The sequence below is a fragment of the Neolamprologus brichardi genome, chromosome 8 (assembly GCF_056152115.1).
Source record: "Neolamprologus brichardi isolate AB-2024 chromosome 8, ASM5615211v1, whole genome shotgun sequence".
Lineage (NCBI taxonomy): Eukaryota > Metazoa > Chordata > Actinopteri > Cichliformes > Cichlidae > Neolamprologus > Neolamprologus brichardi.
The window spans coordinates 20,370,068-20,389,860 of NC_142111.1; the positions used below are offsets into that span (position 1 = coordinate 20,370,068).

Genomic DNA, 19,793 nt, shown 5'->3' on the forward strand with positions numbered 1-19,793 from the left:
ATTTTTTATCTGTGTTTAGATCATGGTTTAGATGTGCCAGTAGTCAAATTCTGTTGCATTTGGGCATAGCAGAGTTTGGCTATAACCAGTTTCCCCTGCCAGCCTAATTTCTAAGGTAGCCCGTGTGGTACAAAAAGCCCGACGGTGGTTGCTTCTCCCTTAAGTGTTCAAATGTTTTACTTCGCAGCAACTAGTCCCTGTCAGCTAGCTTGGGGCACAGCCTTTACCACTCAAGGGGTCAGGCTTGGGATACTCAAGTTGAAGTCCCAGCTATTGTTAGGCGTTGTGGATAAATGGCGCTCTGGCCCTTTAAACCGCAGCAGGAGGTGGTGCTCTCCAGCGCGGGAGGGGAGGGGAGGGGAGGAGAGGAGGAGGGCCGCTTTGTGAGCCACACAGATGCAAAGTAAACGAACGTTGGGAGCACCAGAACAGGGACCGTCCTGCCACAATTCTCTTGCTTCTCTTTCTACGGAGACTTAACTAAATTTGTGCTAACTCACCCTTCGCGGTGTTTACGGAAAGTTGAGAGGGATATAGTCTGAAACTTCGCCACCGCGTGGACCTTAAAGAAAAAGGTAACGTTTCTTCGCGGTAACCTGAGGAGTGATGTTTTGTTGTATTACAAGTATCCAGGGGCTGTTCTGATGACGAGCCACGACTTTTAGTCATCTTTGGGTTGTAGCCAGTGTGTTGAGTGTAGTTTCCAGAATACTCTGTGGGGTCAGAGGAAGAGGCGTAGGTTGAAGTAAAGCCAACGGAGTGAAATCTGCATCTCATTTGAATGTCATCTGCTTCTGGACAATCAGAGCCTGGCAGTTTCATCGAGCTCCTCGGTGTCCCATATGGAGCCAAAACAATGAGCTCTCGCGTCCTCTGTGTCCTCCATCAGCCTGAGGAAGACTGGGAAGTACAGGGTCAAAAAAAAAGATACAATAAAAGTAACCACCTGAGTTTAAAACATCTTCAAGAGCCAACATGTTAATCTAAAGGGTGCTTTTTTAAAATTACAGATATCCTGCCTGATATGGAACCATTTTCTTGACCTATGCCACTATAGACTTTGTTGTGCTTTCAGTTTGAATAATGGCCAAAAAGCTGTGCTGAGCTAATAACTTTCGTTAAAAGTCATGGGATCTCCTAAGGTTTTTTTTCTTTTTCAAATCCAGTTTTGTGTGACTTATTAAAGTTGGATATTTTTCTTGTTTTGGGCCCAAAAACTACTCAAGAAAGGAATTAGCTGGGTTTACCATTGCAGAGAGTAACGTATTTCACATTTGGGATCCTCTGTGGTAATGTGCCCACAAACTCTGGCCTTTCCTATTGTAACTAAGAGCAACTTCCTCAATGAAGCAGCAGATATCCCAGAGTTAAAACTAGGTTGCAAAGTCTGAGAAAAGTGTCCCAAATAACTATATTTGGCTACAGGACGGGTCATGATTTAATCAGAGCAAGGGGCAGATGGTTGCATGAGCATCAGTTCTCTTCAGTGAGAATTACGTAACATTAATACTGCTGCTGTTGGATCTCAGTGAAATCTCTGGGAATCTAGCAAGAGCTCTACAATCTAAACAGCTATTTTCACCCCATCTTTGGCAGGCATATTTGTCCACCTCCCTGGATCATTAGGGAGTTTTTTCCTGTTTGTGGTTAAAGACTTGGCACTTGCCTCTTATGGTCATCATCCCGCCTGATGAACTGAGTAATTTGCTGTAAGAGTTGCCACAGTGGCTGTATACGTGCCCGGCCTCATTCATCATGCTCTAAATGAAGGCTGTATAGTGTGTGCCCGACTTTAACTACACTGGCCATAAAGTCTGCAGGTCCGTTTTATAACATTCTGTTTCATTATTCCTCACTCATCGTCAGCTCTTCACGCTTGTTAAACTGTCGGTCGGGACAATAGTGAAAGGACGTGTTGACTGATGAGTTCAGGTCTAGTGTTGATTTTGTGTGACTGTTGCCCTTGTCCTACACACAAACACAGAGCAGTAGTTAACAAAAGCCCAAAGGTTGGTCTGTTCTTGTCATTTTGCTCGATGAATCATTTACGTACTCTGCACTGATAACTCTAAATCAAAGAACTTAGACGAGTGCAAAAAATAGCTCACTTCTTTACATCTTAAAAGTTGACTAGAGAAATCTTGTCTTAACTCCGACACTGACTTGTCACCATCCCGCCAGCGCTGCCATTTTTTTTTTTCCTGGCATCCTCTTTCGTCTCTCTGTCTTCTTTCCAGTGACAACAGTGCTACATTACTGCATACACTTCAGGCCTTTCAGCTCCTTAGTGGATGTCTTCTCCAGAGCTGCCAGGCAGATATCTCCCCATCGAGATCTATTGTGTCCACTGCACAGCCAGTAGGGGAGGGAGAGTATGTGTCATCTCTGACTGTGCTTTTTTATTTTTTGCTATGGAGGCTCTTTGAGTTTCCTCTGGAGGATACTCCTGCTGCGTTTTGAGGAAGCTGGCTACTTTCCCAACTCTTGGCTGTGGTGAGGTCATTACAGTTTTATATTAGAAAGAGGGTGTGCAGTAGTAGGGGTTGTGGATGTGCATTTAGACTCATGTGCATGAAAACATTTACTTCAGGCAGTTTTTGTGTAGTTAGTAAAAACTGAGGGCACCTCATTTCCTTGTGAATAGACTTTCTGTTTTATTTGTGTGTCTGGGTTTCATACTACGTGACGGTTTAATGTAAGAGCAGAAACATTTTTCTTTTTGTTTTTATTAGGCGATAAATATAAATTGGTTAACCGGAGTCAGATGTGACAACTTGGAGTAATATTCCCATGCCTTAGGAAATGGCCTTGTAAATTGTTTGCTCATCTACCTTTATTCCAAGCTCCATGGGAGACTGACAGGTAATGATGAGAGAATGTCTTGACATTTGGCTCAAAGAGGGCAATTTGCAGCAAGCAAAAGGTCATTATTGAGTTATTCGTGTGAATTAATACCTTTTGGATTTACATTGAAAAAAAAAAAGCCCTCCAGAGCTTTGAAGCTATGGAGGCCTGATCGTGAATCATTTCACGAGTGACGCATGTGCACATTTTTTAAGCTGTTCTTTCTGGTTATGTTGAACTCCCCAAGGAAAGTTGCTTTGTCTCAGACAATTACAGGATTCACCCCACCTGCAAAGAAAGCAATGAGGTCTTTGAAGAGCAGTCATGCTGAGGATGTTTGTCTTAACCTTTGAACAGACTTGATATGAAAAGCAACGGTGCAATATTTTATCTGTGTCTTCAGGTTTTTGCAAATTATAGTTAACTCTGAATGTCAGAAAAGAAAAACAAATGAATCAGAGACCATCATTGTCTTATTTGATGGCAAATTAGAGGAAAAAGTACGAAATTGTTCACATAGAAACTTGGACATGTAGACATATTTTGTAGCATCTATGTTCTAGAAATAATTGCATAAACATTTAGCAACTTGAACTAATCTGAAACAGTGATACAACAGTTGTTTTTTTTTGTCATTTCATTTCACATGACATATCTTTTCTCAGAAAAAGAGTGTGCTCTCTTTTCTTTCGAAACAGCCCCTATGCACCTGACACCCGTCACCATGCCTATGGCTTTTTTTGGTTATCAATGTAACCTAACCAGTTCAACGGGAAAAACGTTTTACTTTGCGTTGCTAAACACTAAAGTCATTTTGTCCTCTCCCAACAACAGGCTGACAGCATAACCTACTGTGACATAGATTTCAAAATCTGTCACGCAGTAGTACTGTATGTTTTGGCACAGCATGATCTCGTTTTTGCATCACCTGTCACTGTTGATGTCTTAAACTCAATTGTTTAAACTGTGAAACCAAATGGAAAATTGGCATGCGTGACGCAAGGCATTTCAAAACCGCTGAATGTGGCCGGCTTGACTCGATCCCATGTTGCGAAGTTTCAGAACACCCTCCTTGGTTTCAGTTATGTGGAAGAAGATAACAAAACAGTACCCAACATCAGGGTGATTGGCGTGTCCAAATCACATAATCTGAAATCCTGTTGTTGGACCGATGTGGTTACACAAATCTACTTTGCAAAATGTGTTGCAGCAACTTTTAAACAAGGTAATTATTTTTCTTCCAGTTACACACTGGTATGGGTACCATGGCTGCCAATACAGGGTACTGATCCAGCACCAGTGTTAGATTAATAAAGCTTTTCCTTACTGAGAGGAGAGGACTGGGAGTTTTGCTTTATGTCTAAGGCAGCATGAGGGTCAATTGAAAGATTGCTTTCCTAACTTTAAATTTAAATTTAAAATGTAGCAAAAATAAATTTTTAATTATTTTTTTTATTCTATCAACAGGACCTAGACCATAAATGGAATGATTATTTAGCTAATTTATTTGCTTTTGTCATAGTTCTCTCAAAATGAAAGTCTTTACTGCATCCTTCTGTAATTCATGGTCTCTGTTTCACATTGAGTATACCTCCTCAAATGGATGAGGTAACAGATAAGAAGTTTTATCAGATGGTGGTTCAGTGGTTAGCTCTGTCCCTTACAACAAATGGGTCCTAGGTTTAGGGCTGTTCGATATAACGATATATATCGGACGACGATATAAAAATGTCTATCGTTTCATTTTACGCTATCGTTTGTTTCGTGGTGTCGCAAAATAAACTGTTTGCGGCAATATTTTTTCATTGTTTTGATGGTCACTGTAATGGCTATATTAATCTCTTAAAGTTCTCTCTTTCTCTTATATTTAATATAACCACACTACGGATGGACAAGCGCCTGTTTTTATGCGTTGTTAGCAACAACGGCGGTAAAACCATCGCGTGTCCGCTTGTTTATTTTCCACATAACCCTTTCACAATAAAGCTCAAGATCCTGTTGAGACTTTTCAAAATAAACTGAATCACGTGAAAGAGTATGCAGAGTGTTTACGGATCAGAAGCAAAAAAAAAGAGCCGTCGGGTGCTAAAAAATAAACCTTAGACTCCAACGTTAGAACAGGCTTTTCCCCGCAGCACGCTGTGTAATAAATACTCACAAAGAAAACGGCGTCCGTTACAACTTATGTCTAAAAATGTATCGTTTCATGCGTTGGTTAAAACACTCGACTCCAGGTACGCGACGCCCAGCTGGAAACACTTCACGCAAGTCGAGCTGCTCGAAATTCACAGAATTTACAGAAAATATAAAATTTTTGTGATTTATATCGTTATCGTGATAGATGTCTTATATCGGGATATGAGATTTTGGTCATATCGCACAGCCCTACCTAGGTTCATATGGAGGTTGGGCTCTTCTGTGTGGAGGTTGGATATTTTCCCTGTGTTTGCACAGGTTTTCCATGAGAGCTCCTCTTTCTCGTGCCATTGTAAAAACAAAACAAAAAAACACCCTCTGTTATTACTGTCCATGTCGGCCGAGGGACTGTTGACATAGGCTTGGATGATATACTAAACTACCAACCTGCCGTTAGCTTCCTCCATGCTTTGTTAGCTCTTTCACTTGCAACCAGTGCACTGCTGCTGACACATAGTTTAATATATATAGAACTCCCTAGAATTGCATTGTTACTGGGGCCTGTTGAGTTTTGCTGATCCAGGATTAAAGCTCATGATGAGGACCTCCTCATCAGAGTTGGTGATCAGGAGCTGGTAGTATGCTAGTAACAGGCATAGAGTTGAATAGAAATGTGTGTAAACTACATCAGCTCTTTCAGCTGTACTGGCAACAGTGGAAGGTTTCTTGCAATACAGAGTTTATCATTAAACAGTTATGATTGTATTTCATCCTTTTACTGACACAGTATTGCAATTAATAGGATGCATTTCTGCACCATATGTGCCGACTCGTGTAGACTTGGATAATATAGTGTAGAAAAACAAAACAAAAATAAAAACACAGTAACTGGTGGTGTGCAGCTGGCAGTTTTTGTCCAGTCATTGGCCTTTTTTACACTCCAATGAGCCATCATTGTTTTCCTGCATTGAGTGACCACAGAAACAGGTGGTTTTGGCCTTAAGCATACTAAAAGGACAAAGGAAGTATGTTGGTCACCACTGTGACTACCAGATGACAAAGTCATGCAAGGAAACCAGTTCAGGAGATGGGAACAGTCACATGAGTTGTTGTGGGTTCTTGTCATGCATATCTGATAATCCTGTGAGAATCACACATTTCCTGCCTGAGCCTATAGAGGTCCTTTTCTAGGTCAGCAGTTCTGTGTTGTGAATGGACTAGGGTGAAGTTGCAATACCTAAATGGATAAGGATCGAAGTTCCTTTGTCTCTTTGTTTTAACCGAATGTGTTTCAGTGTCGTTTACATGAATCAGCTTTGAGGCCCGTCCTGTGTGAGCTTACCTGCATTAGTCTGTTTCCCTTTATAGGTGTGTGCGTGTGGTTTTGGGTGTGCCAGAAGGGTTTGGTTCGCGCCTTCCTCTCTGTTGTTTTGTTTTCCATTGTGCTTTGTGTGTCTTTGCTGGCTTCTCAGTTACAAGTACAGTTGTCTAAATCCAAACTGGGAGCTAGTGAGGTGTGTGTATATACTTGTTTTTTTTGGGGGGGTGGGGGTTGTATGTGGATGTGTGAGACTCTTGAACACATTTGTGTTAGTTCAAACTTAGTGGCTGATGGACTTTAAACTTATTGTTCACACCCACAGCAGGTTGAGTGTATGCACTCTACTAATTAAGACTTTATGCTGCCAGTTTCCAGGGAATCAAAGTTGTTGTTTGAGTGCCAAATCAAAGTAGTATGCCAAATGTCTTTAAGAAAACCAAATCAAAGAAAGACGAACTGCAGTAAGATGACACCGATGATACTTCAAAGGTTTTTACTGAGAAAATCAGGTGGTGATGCATGAAAGCTCTTAGGTTTTGGCTCTTCTCTCGTCTGGCTCATAGATAAACAGAATTTATTGTTACGATTTTTTCCCTGTTAAACTTGAATCTCAAGTTCGTTCTGACCCAACTCCCAAATATATTTAATTAGATTATTGCACTGACTAATCATTTATCTCAGTGACCTTACCTTAGGGTTATGCCAATAAATGATCTTGATGCATTATTTAGCTCTTTATTTATATTGGCAGTCACGTAGGATGATGATAGGGCACTTTGGCTATGACGATTGCCCAACCCTTGAGGAGCAACTGAGATGTAATTTATCCTTGTGTGCTAGTTGGACATTCTTGAAGAGTCACTCTGGTAAGAACTTAAACACATGCTCACTCACAGCAAGCACAACATCTACACACAGCACTAACAAAATCACAGTGGATGTAGGTAAATCAAGGAAGGGTGCAATTAAGCTTACAGTATGCTTCAGGAGTGCAGTAGCTGTGTACCGTGTTCCAGTTTTTATCTCTGTCTTGTTATGGCGTTTTTCAGCTTCTCAGCTGTTGTGAATTGCTATTATCTGGTTGAAGTGACTATGTTTGCGGGCTTGGGTCAGCGAGTGTTTAGCTGGCTGCAGTTGGTGTCATTAAAGTGAACACCATGGGGGTTTATTAACTCATCTTGTTTGTCAGGGCTCTCTGCTTAAGGTCTTTATAGTCCGTTTGTGTATTTGAGTTTAGCAAAGAGGCTGCTGATTTAAAAAAAACAAAAAAAAGTAACAAAAAAAAAAGCCACAAGCTGCTGATAAGTTGACGCAGAGCAGAAAACGGTCACTTATCTTTCAGTCCCATTGAGAGGCCTACTGCTGCTTTTACCAGAGAGTGTGTGCGGATATATGCGTTGAGCTTGGCTGTCTGGCACTAGATTATCTTTTTTAACATAGTGCCAATTTTTTTTATTTTTGTTGGGGTTTTCCCCAAGGTCTCATTTTTTAAAACAACCAGCCAATACGGCATGTAAGCTGTTTAAACTTTCTAAGTATAGTGTAAGCCAAATGTTACAACAAAGCATTACTTTCCCTCTTTGCCATCGACAAAACAATCTTCAGTTGAAATTCTGCATCGTTTCACGATCCAGCAGCTATTGGACAGTTAATTCAACCACTTGGCTCAGATCCTGACCTCTGGTACCAGGCGTGAATGCTGTCTATTTGTTAGAGACTGATGGGGAGGATTTTGGCGATTAATTAGACATGTACGCTCACGTGCGCATACACACACACACGCACACAGAGTATAGTTCAAGCCATCCACAGTAGGCATAATGAGGGCTTGGGTACATTTCATGCAGGACACGGTGAAAGAACGTCTGTCACTGCGCTGGCATGACTGAGTGAATCCAATGTGGTGACACCCTCCACCGCCCCTTTGAGGATGTGTTTCTCTTCAGTGAATCCATCTGTGCCTTCCCTTTTTTGCACAAGTCCCTGAGGTAATATTGCTTCACATGGGAAAGGCTTTACTCCCTCTAATTTTTACTCTAGATATTATTCATACACCAAGAGGGGGGTATATTTTTTATTTTTTTCCCCCTCAAAACAAACTCTCGGTAGACTTGTTTGGGCAGAGGCTTATTTTTTAATCAAGGAGCATGTTCATTATCTATCTGTTTGATTATGAGCCAGCCTTTTTCTCTTCTCTCTTTGGCTGGGGCACAGCATGGCAGCCCACCCAGTATTTGCTGCTTTGTCCAGCCATGCAGGAATAACAGATTTATAAAAGGCCAGTTTGACTGGAAACACAAAGAATCATTTGGACGTTTGTCCTGTGCCTCTGGATATCAGGATTTGTAAAGATAAATTCATTTGGTGTTTGTGTCACAGGGAGTGTTGGGGTTGTAATTGGAGGTTGTGCCATACACCCTAAGGAACTGTCGCAGTGCAGAGGGCTAGTCCAGACATGCTGGTTTTATTCGCTCACGCTAAAAATGCTGCTCTTAATCCTCTTGTGTTTTTGTTTTTGCCTGGGTGGCAGTGGGGCCCTGGAGGCTGATACTCCACAGTTTCCCCACACACAGGTACTTTGTGTGGTGGTGGTACTTTGGCAACAGTCATGCGGATGTAGGTATGTCTTTGTGTCCTGGTTGTTTGAACTCCTGAAGCCTTTTTACATGAAGCACTCAGCATTTCAGGAGTGACCTGAACAACTCATCTTTGACCTCTGTGCTTGTTTCAGGTTTCAAGTATCTTTAAGCTGTTGTGTTGCTTAAATCTCAAGTTCAGATTGCACAAACCATATTTGTATTTTGATACTGGCACAGTTGCTTCCTTTTAGGCTTCTGGTAAATCTTGACCAAACTATACCTCATATCAATTTCTGCTTCTGTTCTCTTATTATAGCTTAACAAGGTTGCAGTGTATATCATGACAAAACCTAGCACCCCCTATATTATATGACCTCAATGCATGTTTATTGCACATGCACCCTTTAAAATAAAAACAAAGGTATTCTTTAGGACTTTTTTTGGTTCTGTCATTTGCTGCAGTACAGTAGAAATGCATTGCGTAAACATAACCCATTAAAGCACATACAGCATTTTGCTAATTAATGCATTAGAAACGGCACAGAAGAGCTGTTATTGAAAAAAGGCTTTGTTAGTATTAAGTGATTTATGACCATTGTATGGATTTTAGGCCAAATAAACAGCATTTCCTAATTCAAAGACAGTCTTTCAACAGCACAAGTCTGTCTGGCTGGAATTTGATAAAACTATACACCAATGATTGTTTGAAACTGTGGTTGTCAAACGTTTTCCACCACATGCCATATGCCATAGAATATATACACAACTCAAAACCTATAAAAATATAAGTTAAGTGAAAAACAGGTCAGCATAATAGCATCAGTAAACTCTTGGTTATGTTTCCTTCCCTGCATAAATCGTATTAATTCAACTTAAGTAATTTTCCCAAATGCTCTCTGGACCTGAACTTTCTAAGACATTGCCCATCGGAGATATGTGTGGGAATACAAATATTCAGTGAAGTCAGAAGGGTCTTAAACCTTCAAGCGCTGGATGTCCAGTAGCAGGCATGCGACACTGACACATTCCAGTGAATTCACAGCGAGTGCGCTGGTGTCATACAGTACGTCCTGCCGTCTGCATGCTCTACCCACGCAGCACTATCGCCTAAACCCTACAAAGTATTTCCTCTAGTGACGGGGTGTCTCAAGTGCACTGTCTCCTTACTTCAGACATTGTCTTGAAGTGATTTTCTCAACTTTTCTTGGAGTTCATGTGAAAAAAAAAAAACAGCTTTATTTTCACTTCATATCCCTTGGGATCAGTAAAGCATAGCTCTCTGGCTACACCGAAAAAAGATCATGGGAATTCAACCAGCGCAGAGACTACAAGGATATTTGCTTGTATTTATCTAAAAATCTCAATAGCGTGTCACCCTGCAACGGTTTCACTTTAATGTTTTTAACACTTATCAGTCTGTTTTACTTCAATGCAAAGACTTTTTGTATATTATAACTTTTGTCTTTTCATTAGCCGAGAGAACACTTAGTGATCAACAAGAATAGCTTATGTTACAAATTTACTAGTGACAACTTGCAGACGTGCGTCTGCACAGCTCTGCCTAGAACCTGCGTGTTAGAAGTGGAATGCCATTTCAGACGCTTCAGTAAAAAAGAACTGGCTGGATAAATTTGACTCTCATTGCTTCCCTGTTTTCTCTCTGAAATATGCAGTGAGACTTGCGAATAAGCGGGTAGAGCGTGTTCTAGACGTGCTTATATTAGTGGGATCCATTCACCATGTAATCATACTTTGTACAAGTCAGTTTCACCTGTGTTAAGTATGTATATCCTTTACTGTTGAGGGGTGAGGCCATTAGTGTCATAACATTCTGCATGTTTCTGCTCAGGATACTTTTGCTGTTTATCATGCAAGGCTTGCCTTGGAGCTAGGTAACTATAAATGAAGTTAAACAGGAAGAACAGGTTCCTTATGTGTCAGGCAGTAACAAATAAGCAAAGAAGCAAATGATAGTTTGTTTTTATTTGTCTGTAGCAGAGCATGCTATTGTAGAAAATTACGTCAAAAGTCTTTCATTACTGTCTTATGGTGTTAGTCAGATGTTGTTGTTTTTTTTGTTTGTTTTTTTAGATGCAGTTCTGATTTAGTTTTTGGGTGCTGTTTGCAGGCGGAGCAAGCCAAGCAAGGCCAAAACAAACGGCATATTTATATTCATTATTTATTATCTGTGTGGTGTGTTAAGGGAAGTAAGTAGATTTGCTTGGAAGAAACTTTGAGGCACATGAAAAAGCACCGTGAAGTCAGAGGGAGGCTTTGCTAATGAGCTGCAGTTACATGATGTGAGTCGAAATCCGACTCATACATAGTTCATGAGTTCTCCTAATCCTTTAGTTTTTGCACCATATTTAATAGTATTTTTATTTCTCTTACATGTTGCAAAAACATTTTTGAACATAACCACAGAACTTACATTAATCCAAATTCAAATTACTGTAAAATAAGATAAATAATTGAATGTATTATTTTTAACTCCTTCAGCAATGTGATCTGTTTCACCTTTCAACAGTCGTTCTTCTCTCTATATATAACTTTTTGCTATTTCAGTGCTTCTTCCCCCCCCCCCCCCCCCCCACCCGTGGGAATCAGATGTTTGGTGTGAAGGTTAGAGCCTGCCAGAATAAGTGCTAATGAAATTTCCCAATCTTCTTTGTCACTTTGAGTTAAGAACGTTCCATTGTTATGCAGCTCCATTGATTAACTGATTAGCAGTGTCATAGATGGCGTTGGCTAACTTGAATATTCATTTGCATATCAATGACACTGACAATGGGAATGAACTATAGAGACGACTCTGGGTAGTTCAAGGTTAAAACAAGCAGAAGTTTTCTTATTGCAGAGACAGCTTAGGCAGTGCATTATGTGCTTAAATATATGCTCGTTATTCTAGTATTAAAACTAACAAGGTTTGAATTTACCCTTCACCTGACTCTTTGTAATATTTGCATGAAGGCCTCCTCCACCTCATGAAAAAAGGATAGACTGTTTCTCCATTTCACTTTAAAAAATTTAAATGGAGCCAAAGATAAAAACAGAAACTCTTATATAGTCTGCATGCCGGTTGGTTTAACATGACAGTAGCCAAGTTGTTATTGGATGAGCAGCCAAAGCCTCTTTCCCCTCTTTGTTGAGTGGAAGGAGAGAAAGTGACACAGGATAGCCGAGGACTGCAAGGCGCCTGTGATCCTAAGGATTACAAGCGTTAGGCTGAGCGCTGATGAGCATGTTGGCTGTTGTGATGTCATTCTGCCCACATCACATTCTGCTGGCGACATAAAATGCTCTTAATCATTCATGGCCCTGTCACCACTTGTCTCAGTTCAAGCTAGTGTCATGTGGGACTCCATTACATAAAGGCTTTGTCACTGACTGGCACAAAAAACAAAAAAACTGATTCTCAACTGAAGCAAACTAACAATATCTTCATATTTTTAGGCACACTGAGTGCTCTGACACTAACTTGTATAAGCCTTCTTTGTGTTGCGTCAGTAGCTATCCAATAGGAATATGATCTTCTGTGTGAAAAAGAGCTAAAATGGAATTTTGCCCCCAGCTGGGCTGGGAGTGTGTGCAGGTCAAACTGGAATCACTGATCAACCAATTCCTTTTCAACACAATGTATGAGTAAATGCTCGGGTATAACAGCGTTTTTGTGTTTAAATAATTTTCTATTTAGATGTCTAGACGGAGTTGTAGTTAAGCCCCATACTTTGATTTCTTTCATCTAGCTAGTAACAGTAATAAAATGAGAAGAACAAAGGGTTACCCAGAAACAGAAAACCAAATAATAAGATACTCCCGCTCGCCTATTGTGCAATGAGATCTATCTAAAAGGTCACCATTTCCTCTTCAAATACACTCTACTGATGTGAATGAAAATGAGTCCTTGAATCTGTTTGCTTTTCCAAAATAATTTTTATAGTGCTGATAGTCATGCTGCCAATGACTTTAACAATCTAAGCATTAAATGTACATATAACTGATGACAGCATGGACAAATTTCCCCCGAGAACTAAAAAACAAAGAAGAAACATCCCTTTTCTGTGTAAAAGAACATTTAACACTGTCACCGTTTCATATGGAGAGCATTGAACCATTCTGGAGTGTTATTTTGAAACTGAATGGTGAAAATGACAGTGTCATTTCTCATAATGTATTTTTTTTACAAAGTACTGAAAGGCTAAAACTGAATATGACAGGACTCCAGGCAGGTCATGCTTCATTTTTTTGTCACAGCCACAATAATGGGGTCTTGATGACCCTGCGGGGTTTTGAAACTATTCCTCATCAAAGACCAAGGGGCTCCCCAAGGCATAAAATGGGCCATTTCCTAGAATGACTTAAGGTGTGAGGTTTGCACCTTTTGATATTCGAGAACTCAGTGACATCTTTTATGCTGAGGTTGAATGTCTTCGAGTCACATGGCACATCAAAAGCTTTCGCCCCTCAGCCATTGCACTGTGAACTTTCTTATTGCCTGGCATGTGGTCACCAGGAAGGGTTAATCCATCTGAATGAGTTGATCTCTCCATGTAGGGGATAAAATCTTTCTCGCCGTTTCTGGTCAGCTTAGAGACAGGAAGCCCACTTGGTAGCCAGCGCTCAGCTCTGACGTTGCCATAGAGAAATACAAAACTTTGTGCAGCAGGGAGGAACATGTAAGATGACGAGTTGTCTTTAGCGGTCACCCACACATTCAGCAATCTTTTGTACAGCAGATACTAATGGGGCAACTGCACAATGCATGAAATAATAAAGGGTTTACCCAATGATGGATCATACTGCATTAATCTAACAACAGTGCCTCCGCTCCGGAGGATATTGGTGGTGTTTGTTTGCTTTAAGCTATAATCTTGTAATTTGGCACCCAGTTGCGGCGTAAATAGCTTTAGTAACAGTAAGCTCTTTCCAGTTGTCACGTATATGGGTGTGAGCTTGAACTCAAATAGCTTTTTACAACAGAACAAGAAAATAAGCCTTTGGAGTACTATCCTTATTACATTTGGTCTTTGTTCAACCACTGTGAGAACAATGTGTCTTTTCCATTAGCACCAGAACTACTGGGGAAATCTTGAATGAAGGTGGTGAATATGGAAGATGAAAATGTGGCAGTGGATAGAATTTAGTACTCTTTGGGGATGATCTGTCTTTTGAAAGAAGAGCAAAAAAAAAAAAAAAGAGCAGTAGCTTTTATCATTTATCAAGCCCCCCTCTGTTCCCTCTAGTGCATCAGTTCCCTTTCCAATTGAATGGGTTCTTGTCAGAGATGCAAATGTTTTCATGGGTGACGTTTCTTTGGAATATTGTTGAGTGAAGCCCCCTTTCATTCATGGGGGATACGCATGCAGCCCTAGAGCGTGGGCTCCAGCGTGAGTTTGAAAACACTGAGAGTAATGGTATTTCTGTCTGGCTTAAACAATTGAAGCCATTGTTAATGTGAGAAACACATGGAGCTAGTAGACTGTAGCTAGCACATAAGTGGGTGTTTAAACCTCTTTTCCACTGCATTTCTGTTCTAAGATCATGTTTCAAGGTTTAAGTGGTTTAAGGTCAGTTTGGTCTAAGGATTAAAATTAGTTGTATAGTCATTTGGCATGGAAAAGATCAAACTGATCTGTGAAAGAATCATTCTGCTTTCCAAAGGGGGTTTCAAAACCTTTTAATCTGCTACTTTTCACCAAAGCTTTATAGACAAATGTAATAGAAGTTGCTGATTGATGTCTGTTATATGAAAAACAGATTAATACGGAACAAAATACACTGCTGGAAGTGTTCAAGTGTTGCCTATGGGGTTTAAAAAGACAAATTCCACCCAAAAAGAGAATAACATAAAAAGCAGTTTTTGGAAACTATTTATCTCTTGAAGACAGGGGAGGGTGAGAGCAAAATGTAGTCGGTCTGGAGTTTTCTGAGCTGTGCTGTAAGTCGATCCATGCCGAAGAGATGTTGTTCCTCTTCGGTCTTTTTTTTCTTTCTTCTTCTTTCTTTTATTTCTGCCAGCTTCAACTGCTCTAGCTCACAGTATCCTGTGTCTTGCTGGTTATGTAACAGCCAGGGGCCTAAATGGGAACTAAAGCACAGCAGTGATGGCAGGCACCGCAGCCCATGAAAAACAGATCACATCAGCAGCCCTAGACTTTTAGAAAAAGCTCAAAAATGTATTAGATGAATCGAACTAATTTGAATAGGAATGAAGTTTACCATGGTAGAACTTCACAGGGGCTATTGTGACTGGGTTGGAGTAAGGTGAGGGTGCTTTGAACTTTGTACAAGAGAGTCTTTTCACGATTGCATAACACCCTTACAGTCTTCTGCATAGAAAACCTTTTAGAGTTTAGAACCACTCAAGTGAGCCTTCATTTTGAAGCCCTGGCTACCAAACTTTCCATGCTTGATGGAGATCAGAAAAGAGTGGTTTATGCAATAGTGAGTAATGAGAAATGAATAGAAAGATTTCTTCAAAGCAGAATGTTACATTTTTATCTCAGTTTAATGGAATCTATTTTTTACTTGTTTTCACTTTGCCTGCCATGTTGCAGAGCTACATTTAGTTTACAGAACTACTGATGTGGTTTTAATGCTCTGTATTCTCCTTCTTCTTCTTCTTCACCACAGGCTTTTTCAACCAAGGACCAGAATGGCTCTACTCAAACACCTGAAGTTATATGTGCTTTGACAACATCCCTTACAATTGCTAAAAACTTTGAAAGGAACTCTCCTGACCACCTTCAGATCCTAATTTAAATTTTACCTGTGGATCGTTACTAAAAGACTGCCATCATGCCCATTCTTAAGCAACTGGTCAGCAACTCCAATCAGTCAAAGCGGAGGTCTCGGGCTGACCTGACCGCAGAGATGATCAGTGCGCCGCTGGGGGACTTCCGTCACACCATGCACGTGGGCCGAGGCGGCGATGCCTTTGGGGACACCTCATTTCTCAGCACCCGTTCAGGAGAACCTCCCAGGGAGCCAGACAAAAAGCAAGGCTCACCAAGTTCCAAGCCCGGGCTTCTGTCCCGCACCTTCAGAAACAGCAAGCGATCTCAGTCTGTAAATCGGGCGGACAAGTGTGAGTACAACCCGATGGCATCTTCTGCCGGCTCCTCCCAGTATGTGAAGACCGCCATATCCCTGCCGTACCTGAACGACGAGGGTACTAACAGAGGTATCCAACTGCCAAAGAGCGTTTCCTCAAGCCCAATGAAGAAGGTGAATGAGATCGAAAGCAAGCCGTTAAATGGAGCAGCAGCTATGGCAGGCCTTGATCCAGAGCTTGAAGAACGGGATTTTGGCGAACCTACAGATTTGCCTCCATCCATGCCTAAGGGAGGTGGGATGAAGCACGCAGAGTCTATAATGTCCTTCCACATTGACCTGGGCCCTTCGATGCTCGGGGACATCTTGAGCGTGATGGAAAAGAAAGGTTGGGAGGAGGATGACCTTGGCTACGAGGAAGGCAAGGGAAGCGAGGGCCATGCTTCGCCGTCCCTCATTCCCCACATAGATGATGACGATGCAGAGGAGCGAGCCCCTGCAAGGCCTCCTCGCAGCATGTACCAGCAAAAAGCCATGGTGGATCCCTACACCCCTGAGCTACAAACCAAGAACAACCACCACAATATGGATAGCTGCTCTGTGTCCAGCTCTGGGTCTGAGGAGAAACCTAACTACCGCCTCCACGACGGTGACACGGACAGTGCAAAGTACAGTTCCCCACGTGGGGGAGAAGGAGAGAGAGATTTCACCTTCATGGACGAGGATGATGACGATGAGATTAGAGTTTAGACTTTAGCTGCCACGAACAGTTGAAAAGGACTGTAAACACGATAAATAAGGCTTTTTCACCATGCTGTAGCTAGGGTGGGCTAAATGCACGCTAGAGTGCAGACTGACTGGCTCACAAAGTGGCCCTTTTTGAAGTGTTTGGGTTTACTCATATTACTGGTAAAGTCTCAGTTTTCCCAAAAAAGTATTGTTTACCACATTTAAACCCTTAACCAAGAAGAAGCAATTGCAAACCATTAGTAAATAATATCACAGACATATCATTTTAAGAAGAGAGAAGAGATGACAGTGAGATTGGGTAATGTGGATGTGTGGTATGGATTCTGTGGAAGAATGTAGGGAAAGGATGAGGAGTGAAACCCAGATGGCGTTAGAATCCCAGTGTGTGTGAGTGAATATGGGGTTTTATTTGCCAATGACACTATTTTGGCATAGACACTAAACAGAAAAAGTTATGCCTTTTTAAGAGTTTAACAGTTGATTTATGCTATTTTCTACTTTATTGTATCTGCAGTATCTGGGAGTTAGTATACAGCAGCCTGCTGCTGATTTGAGTTGGGTAGATTATTATTTTGTTTCTGTTTTTAATTGGGAATATCTACATTCTTTAAATTCACAGACGGCTGTAATATTTATTGATTTGTTGTCATAAGGGATGGATCATTCTTAATGTGCACTCCTTAGTCTTAAATTGTGTTGTTGTTTTATCCAGATATCATAATTTCTTAAGGGTACTAAAGACAGAACCATCTTCTTTGTTAGAGGTTGGCTGAATTGCACTTAAATACTGGCCTTAAGTAGGCAATAAATTGTCTTAGATCACTCCTGATCCCATGTTCATTATAGGGAAATGTCTTTTACAAAATCAGAGTTGGTGAAAGATTTTTTTTTAATACAGAAAAACTGTGAATTGTCAAAAAGAGGCCTTTTGTAAGTGTTATGTGTCTTGTACTTTTTTTAAAAAAAAAAAAGCAAGACGGGAATTGTGATTGTGGTAAAATATGTCTGTCATGCCTCTCATTCCGCTTCTTAGCTGAAGTAGGATTAGCAGGTCAGTGGAAAGATGTAAGACATTTGTGAAGGGAGTTGCCACCATATAATTACATTTAAGCATTTATGCTTCTGTCAAAAGCATTCCCTCTCTCTGTACATGTGTCCAGGCTTGTCTCTGAGAGCAGAGAAAGGATGTAGCATGTTTAAAGTGTTATTAGAGGACTGCTACTTAACAGATGGGCATCAGGTATGTCTCTGAGCAGTGAGAAGGATATTTACTTCCCAAAGTGGACCCAAAGGTGATAATACTCAACTCCTTTACCCAACCAGAATCACATAGTAGGGACAGATGATTAAATCAACCAATCATCTGGCCTCTCCCAGTCTACTCATTAAATGTGCGAGAATATTGGCCCCCGACCAGCTGGAACTGCTCCAGAAACGGATAGGTGGGCTGTTTCCCTTTGGCTTTTTTTTTTGTGTTTAGTTGGTTTCACTCAGTAGGCTACTCCAGATTACTTTCAGCTATGAATTACACAGAAAGAGTGCGTACTTTACTTTCTTGTATCCATGATTAATGTCTGACCTTCTTCTATTATTCCGTGTTTTTAAAAAAAACTAATTGCCACATTTGACAAATGTTATCTTGGAATTTCCTGTTGTGGCACTGATGCAGGGTTTTGTATGTAGAATCAGGATGCTGTGCCGTTCTGTTCTGGGTTGTTGTAATGTTTTGGAACACTATGTGCCCGTACAGATTGCAAGACGTTCTGAAACTGAAGGCGATCCTGGGGAAATTGCCAAGTATGTTAACTATATTGTTGGATAAAGTATAGAAGTCCTGAGTGGGGAAAAAAAGTGGGTGTCTGTTTTCCTTTTTTTAATGCATGATCCAAAATGTTTTCTTATGCCAGGGTATTTAAAATTTATTTTGTAGGAAGTTTGTTTTTGGGTTTCTAACATGTTTTCACTCTGCCGATTGGGGTGGAAATATATTGGAAACATTTAATTGTAATTTTTCACTTTGATTTCCATTTTTCAGTTACATTCTGGTTGTAATTGGTCGGTTTTTCAGCATCAAAACTACTGGTTAGTTAAACGAAAAGAAATGTGGCCCTGGCAGAACTTTTCTTTTTCCTTACTTTAGTGGAAACCTTTCTCTTCACCTGTCTCACAGATGTGGGGGGAAAATCACTCTGAAAGATTACACAGACAACTCCTTAATTTTCAACTCCTCACTTGCCTCTCAGGGCTTCTGTAGTAATGTTAGCAGCACATTGGATTTAGTTTTTTTCTACTTCTGTATAGATATGCATTATAGACCTCTTTTTATATTTCAGTGTATATGGGCCAAATCTTAGGATGTCTTCTGTTGATCAGTTTTGCAACATGTAGTGTTTGGATTGTTTGGGGTGATGCAATCCCTTTTGTTCATCTCCAAGACGTTTGCTGTTATCTTTTGATAAAATGATGTACATATAGGTAGTGCCATCAGCGATTACAGTAAACAAGCTTTGTTACCAGCAGTGTGACTATGAGATCCTACTAAGCAAACAGACAAATATTGGATTTAACATAATATGGTACATATGTGGTCAGATTGTGTTTGCATTGCGACATTTTCACAGCTGTCTGCAACACCAGACGGTATATTGCTGTAGATTTTGGAAGACATAAATAGAAAATTGTGGAAAAGTACACAAAATTATGCTAAAATACTTAATGTATTTTAGCATAATGATCTTAACTTTCGGGCATTTGTTGTGTTTCTCTGTGGGAAACTCCTAAGTAGGCCAGAATAAACCATGTAAAAGAATTTGCAAACACACTCTGCCCCAGGTCTGCTTAGAAGTTTTTCATTCCCTGACAGCAATGGTGTGGGGAGCGAAAAAAAAAGAGCGAGAGAGATAAGAACTGCGTGAGACAGCTGGCTCAAAGTTCAGCTAAAGAATGTTTCCTTTTTTTCCCCCACTGGCTTTAGCGATATGCCAAGTATGTACTGTTTTCTTTCCCTGTTCCATATTCTGGTTTTACAGTATATTAATATATTTATCTTCACTTTTCTTTCTTTGAAATAACTTCTATATTTTTCAATAAAAGAGAAAGCTGATAATCTT

The 19,793-nt window shown here is 40.5% G+C and overlaps 1 protein-coding gene across 2 annotated transcripts; it reads left to right on the plus strand.

Annotated features, from left to right (window-relative positions):
• Positions 1-399: 399 nt before the first annotated feature.
• Positions 400-19,793, plus strand: cdc42ep4b (CDC42 effector protein (Rho GTPase binding) 4b). 2 transcript variants are annotated; one of them, XM_006790944.2, is made up of 2 exons: positions 400-575; positions 15,514-19,793. In XM_006790944.2, the coding sequence occupies exon 2, from the start codon at positions 15,679-15,681 to the stop codon at positions 16,681-16,683; it is 1,005 nt and encodes a 334-aa protein (XP_006791007.2). In that variant the 5' UTR covers positions 400-575; positions 15,514-15,678; the 3' UTR covers positions 16,684-19,793. The 2 variants fall into 2 exon arrangements, with proteins under 2 accessions (XP_006791007.2, XP_006791008.2); XM_006790945.3 differs by lacking the exon at positions 400-575 and adding an exon at positions 2,427-2,493.

What these genes read in the sequence shown, in the direction of transcription:
- cdc42ep4b (XM_006790944.2), top strand. Translation starts at nt 15,679, where the DNA reads ATGCCCATTCTTAAGCAACTGGTCAGCAACTCCAATCAGTCAAAGCGG.